Source organism: Coturnix japonica, chromosome 5 (assembly GCF_001577835.2).
Source record: "Coturnix japonica isolate 7356 chromosome 5, Coturnix japonica 2.1, whole genome shotgun sequence".
NCBI classification, from domain to species: domain Eukaryota; kingdom Metazoa; phylum Chordata; class Aves; order Galliformes; family Phasianidae; genus Coturnix; species Coturnix japonica.
Genome location: NC_029520.1, coordinates 52,960,434 through 52,966,433, shown reverse-complemented (window position 1 = coordinate 52,966,433; position 6,000 = coordinate 52,960,434). Strand labels below are relative to the sequence as shown.

At 54.3% G+C, this 6,000-nt stretch overlaps 1 protein-coding gene across 4 annotated transcripts in view; it reads left to right on the top strand.

Annotated features, from left to right (window-relative positions):
* Positions 1 to 367: 367 nt before the first annotated feature.
* The window catches only part of DDHD1 (DDHD domain containing 1), a 56,210-nt gene continuing 50,577 nt past the window's right edge, over positions 368 to 6,000 (top strand). The window contains exons 1-2 of one of the 4 annotated variants that reach the window (XM_015865941.2): positions 368 to 1,103; positions 3,882 to 3,992. In XM_015865941.2, coding sequence (XP_015721427.1) covers positions 455 to 1,103; positions 3,882 to 3,992 — 760 coding nt within the window. In that variant the 5' untranslated portion in view covers positions 368 to 454. The remainder of the gene's footprint in view (positions 1,104 to 3,881; positions 3,993 to 6,000) is intronic. The other 3 variants (XM_015865942.2, XM_015865944.2, XM_015865943.2) reach the window with 3 other exon arrangements.

Here is a 6,000-nt window from a genome sequence, read left to right as displayed (position 1 = left end):
TGGCCTTGAATGCCTGCAGGGATGGGGCATCCACAGCCTCCTTGGGCAACCTGTTCCAGTGAGCCACAAGGATCGTGTATTCAGCGTGACTACATGAGCACACGGTGATCCCTGCAGGTTCCTTCCAACCCGAGATGTTCTGATACTCGTGTGGGTGCCACGTAACCCCGAGACGCGTCGCGGTCTTGTCAGAGAGAAGCTGCCGGCGGTGCCCGCAGTCCCTGTACAACAGCCCCGGCGCAGCCCCCACAAACCCCGACCCGTTGCCTCCCCTTCCCCCCGTCCCCGTCTCCCCGCACCGCCCCCGGCCGCGTCGCGTCGCGCGTGACGATGTGGCGCCGCCCCCGTCCGGACGGAGCAGCCGGCGGCTGCGGCAGCCGAGAGCGGGGCGGGAGCGGGGCGGTGTGAGCGGGGCGGCGCGGGGGCGGCCGAGGTGAGGCGGCAGCACCGCAGCATGGATTACCCCGAGCGCGGCTCGCCGCAGGGCGCCTGGGAGCCGAGCGGGGAAGGCGGCGGTTACGGCGGCCGCTACGAACGGGCGGCCGAGGGCGAGGAGGAGGAAGAGGAAGCGGCGGAGCATCCCCTGGCCCGGCCGCCCCGCCGCCCCCGGCATCGCTCCGTGCCGCCGCTCCGCGCCGCGCTCTCCACCTCTTCCTCCGAGGACGGGGAGCGGGAGGCGGCCACCGCGAGCGACTCGACCGGCGGCGCCGAGTTCGATTCGGCCGAGTCCGGCGCTTCGCTGCGCCGCTCCTCCAGCGCCGGGGAAGGCGGCGAGGGCGCGGGGCTGGCGAGCGGAGAGAGCGGCGGCGGCGGCGGCTGCACGGCGCTGCCCGAGAGGAAACGGCCGCGCTCGGCGGCGGGCGGCGGGCGGCCCCGCTATGAGGTGGTGCGGGAGCTGGGCGCCGAGGAGGTGCGCTGGTTCTACCGGGAGGACCGGAAGAGCTGGAAGCCCTTCATCGGTTACGACTCGCTGCGGATCGAACTGGCCTTCCGAGCGCTCGGCCCCGGCCCCGAGCGGACGGCGGTGGAGCCGGTGTGTGTGCGGAGCGGGCTCTACGAGGTGGACGTGGCCAACGCCGAGTGCTACCCCGTCTATTGGAACCGTGAGTGCGGCCGCTGCCGGCACGGGGGGGCTCGGGGTGGAGGGGTGGCAGGAGGGGCCCGCAGCGCCGACCAGGGCAGCTCCCGGCCGGCAGCTCACACGCAGACACTGCGGGTCCCTCGGGTGTGTAGGACCGAAGGACACGGAGCTAACGGGGCGCTTTTCCATCCCTGAAGGAGCGGACCCGCACACCTCGGGCTGTGGGATGCCGTCTGACTCCTGTCCTCCCCAAAAAGGGATGCTGGGTGTCCCCTGCCTGCACAGGGAGCTGCTCGGAGGAAATGGGTTTAACAGGCGGCCCTTCCTGCCCCCCTGATATGGATGGGTGGGGGGCTGAGTGCTCCCTGTTGCACCCATTTGATGCTCACATTTGGGGGTAAGGGATGGGGCCTGCTGGGCGACATGTGGCACACGTACTGTGCTCCCCTTTTGGCATCCAGGGGCATCAGGCAGCCTCCTGAAGCCAATACTGTGCGTCCAGGAGGTGAGGGGGTGCCCAGTGCCCATGGAAAATGGGGCACCACTCAACATAGATTTGAGACGGTGGGCAATGAATCCCACTAATGCATCGTGAGGGTAGGAGGCACTGGGTACCCCCATGCTGCATGGAGACCCTGGGCACCTCTTCGCACGCTTCTGGCAGAAAAGGGATCTGGGTATCTTTCCCTCTTTTTCCCCCCTGTGCATCTAAAGGAAAGGGGCATCTGGGCATGCACTCCCTGGCATACAGAGATGGTGGAATGGACATCCTGTTGTTTCTTGATAGGTACAGAGGAAGGTGGCTGAGAGCCTTCATGATTGTGCTTCCCCTTTCGCAGAATCACAGTCACACACAGAATGGCCCAGGTTAGAAGGGACCTCAACGATCATGAAGCTCCAACCTCCCACCGCAGGCAGGGCCACCAACCTCCACATTGATACCAGCCCAGGCTGCCCAGGGCCCCATCCAACCTGGCCTTGAACACCTCCAGGGATGGACGGGGCATCCACAGCCTCTCTGGGCAGCTGTTCCAGCACCTCACCACTCTCACAGTAAAGAACTTCCCCCTGACATCCAACCTAAATCCTTCATCCTTCAACTTCAATCCATTTCCCCTTGTCCTGCTGTTATCTACCATTTCAAGGAGTTGACTGTTTTCCAGATGGGGAAGAGTGAGTGAGAGTGGAGATGTGCTGTCACTTCTCACCTCTTCCTGCAGTATGCATAGCTGCTCTTCAGGAAGAGCAGAGTGATATCAGGCAGCTATTTGTCCACTGTCTCCCTGCCACAGGCATGCTTCTGATCTCTTTTCTTTGGTGAGGAGCAGTGGAAGAGCTGGCTGAAACGTGGCTTTTCTGCTGTTGTCATCCTCTCTTCTAGGAAAGCAACAGAGCTTCATCTCCCTAACCCAATCATCCTTCCACTGGGAGAGGCTTGAAATGGGACTTCTGCTTTCTGCTTCAGGGGGTTGCAACAGGCATCTCAGATGCACAGTCCTTACTTCTTATTCTTCCAAGTGAAGGTTGTTTACCACATCAACTTCACAAGGATGTGGTGATGTACACCTTCTCGCATCCTTTCTCAAGAGGCACCATCCCTTGCATTCATCTGTCTCCTTTGATAGAGGAGAGGGGACCTCTGGAAGTGGAGGTAAAAGAGTAGGCACCTTTCTTTGCAGGGGATGTGTCCCAGGGTCTTGCTGGACAAGCATCAGCTCTCCTGGAGCAGACAGGCAATGCCACTGCTTCCCCTCTGTCCCTAAAGACTTGCTTTCCAACTGTGTTCCTTCAAGGCCATGGGAACTGTAATGGAGCGTGAGATGCAGACCGGCCAAACAAGAGGTGTTGTCCTCACATGAACCTGGGAGAAGAGCGGGCAGTTTTCTCTGGTCTCTAAATTTGTGAGACTTATGTGGGAGATTTGGGGCTGATGAGAGTCGCAAAAGAGCAGAGATGTAAAAAACTGAGGCTCTTGCTCGTTTCTTCTTTCTTGTCATTTTTACAGGAGGGAGATCCATGAAAGACAGTAGCAGGTGGTACCATTCACTTGAGGTGTGTGAAACCTCTGTTTTTCAGCTTATCACCCCAGCAGACAGGTAGTGAGGCCAAGGAGCAAGGGGAGCTCTCAGCCCACACACGTTTTGAGTTAAAGAGCAGGCTGGGCACAGCTCCATGTTCGGACAGTAGGGTTTTTTCTATCACCACCCTGAAGCGATGACTGCTGGTGATTGTTGCATCTGCCACGTGGTTACAGTTCACCCATGGGTTGAGCAAACTGCTGCTGTCCCTCTTGCTGCCTGTGCCATAGGGACAGAGGGGACGGAGTGAGCAGAGCTGCCAGGTGAGGCAGGATTGCTCCTGGTAATGGGAGCAAGAGGCTGTGCTCATCAGCAGCTTAAAGGTTTAATTTCTTGACCCTTTGCCTGGTCTGTTTTGGAAGCTGATTCAGTCTCCTTAAGCCCGAGGAGCAGATGTCTGAAATAATAACGTGTGCTGTGCAGAGACAATTTCTGATGCTTGAAAGGAGAGGTTTCCAGAGGTTAGCACCAGAAGCAGCGCTAGATGGAGAAACAAACTCACAGTGCTAAAAATGGGGATAATTTTTCGTTCTCGGAAAGCTGATTAAAGAGTGCTCAAGTCTTCTTATCTTGTCTGCTCATTTGCAAGACTAAGATAAACTTCTGGTGTCTCAGGGATCTGTCAGTGCCTTCTGACCTAACGCCTCCTTTGCTCGCACGTTTCGTTGCCTCTTCCCTGTATATGTGAGAGTTCTTGCCTTTCTCCCATTCTCTCCTCCCAGGTGAGGCGGTGCGTTCCCCTGTAGGCAGATGGCCAGCATGGCTCTGCTGCGCTGCTGCCTGGTGCTCTCTGCCTGGTTCTCTGCTGCGCCCAGGCCCCAGAAGATTGCAAGGTCAGATCCCAAGGACTCTGTCTCATCTCCTGCTTCTGAAGACCTTGGTGTGGCTGTTATTCCCATCTCATGGCGTGCGTGCAGTTCTGGATCTGAAGGGTAGATGCTACTTTGGTCCCTGTCGTATGGGAGGGAGCTATTGCTGGCATATCAGATCTCATACTAGATACATGTGTGGGTAAGGGAGGAGGATCTTGCTCTCTGATTGCGTGAGCATGAAAAACAACGAGTACAACTGACATAAAATATGCTGAGGTGCACGTTAAAGAGTACAGGAACTGCTGTCTGGTTTTGCTGATTCATGTTTTCAGTTCAGAGCAAAGGTCAAAAGCTTTTATCTTTCTTCTTCCCTGTTGTTCTGTTCCACACATGTACCGCTCTTCAGGGACGGCTGCTATCTCACAGCAACAATGATGGGTGCCCTGACAGCTCTCCAGCTGTTTTGTAATCTCAATGACAGGAAGATGCTGATTGTAGCTTGGCTTGTGCTGAAATACTTCTTTCACTCTGTGTTGTCTGAAATCTTAAGCTTGCCACAGGATTCTTCTGTAACATCAGAAATATCAAAGTGAGTTACAGTTTGAAGAGATTAATTACTGAGAATTTTATCCTTACCTTGTGACCTCTGGGATTTATTTAATTAGAATTGTAGAAGTAGCAAAGACAGCACAAGTGAACTGAAATTGTTAGTGGAGGCTTCCAGATAAGTGAGTAGCTTGGAGCTGGGCTTCTTGTCTTCTGCAGACATGGTGATGAGTGGTATTTGCTGTGCAAATCTGCTCTTTGAATCCTCTTAGAGTGCCCAGTCCTCTCTGCCCTCCTACTCAAAGAGGGCTGCTTTGCAACTGTTTTTCTGTAGATTGACTTAGGCTGGTTTTCAAAGCCTTGATGAGTCTGTTTAATCTTTATACTGCAGACTTCTGGGTGACTGTCCTATTTATTGGCTTGGGACTCATGACTTTGTCTCATGCAACTTTTGCCCTGCCTTTCCCTTGCTTTTCGGCCATCGCACTGTCAAGTTACTGATTTCTTATATATTAGTCCACTTTCACTCCCCGGCTTGTTGTCCTCATCTCAGCATGTTCATAGAATCACAGAATGACGCAGGTTGGAAGAGACCTCAAGGATCATGAAGCTCCAGCCCCCGTGCTGCAGGCAGGGCCACCAACCTCCGCATTTAATACCAGACCAGTTCTCCAGTTCCAGACCATGTTCTCCAGTTCAAATTCAGGCTGCTGGGGTTACGTCGCCTCTACTGCTGTCTACCATGCAGCAATGCCTCTTAAAATGGAAGTAGGACTTCTATACAGATCTGTTGGTATGTGGGGAAAAACAAGCTCAGTAAGAGCTTTGTTTGGTATTTCTTTTTTTAATATGTATGCTTTTGTACCTAATAGTTTGGAGGCACCTATTACATAAAATACCACATACTGTATTAAAATAAGAATCCTTCATTAGGACCATCCTTGACTGAAGATATGGAGGTAGCTTCCACTGCACTGCTTGCTAGCAGAGATTCTACTTAGCCCATGTGTGAACGCTGAGGGGATCGTTGGATCCCCAGATATAGATTTTAAAATCCTTAAACTTCAGCTTGGTCAGGTTTAAAATCTGATGCAGGGGTGGAGGTCAGCAGCAAGATACAAACCCTTTTGTACGTCAGCCACTGCTTTGCTGTCGAGGCTGAACATCAGTGTGCAAGAGCTGCTGGGTGCTTCTCTGCTGCCTGCTGTGTGCAGGAGCGCTGGCTGCTTGTGCAATGTGAATTTCCACATTGGCTTCTTCCAGGTGGGCACTCTGAGCCCATCCAGTGGTGCAGGTCCCATGGCACTGCTTCCCTGGCTGCTTTATTTGGCATCCAGTATCCTGAGCCTGTGTGATTGCTTTGGGGTTTTTTTCTTCTATTCTGAAACAGAAATAGCATTAAAACACATTTGTGAGGTAGGTGAAAACTGAGGGTTTGGATCTAATGGTTTCCACTGCATGGTCTGCATTTTGTAGTCTGTCT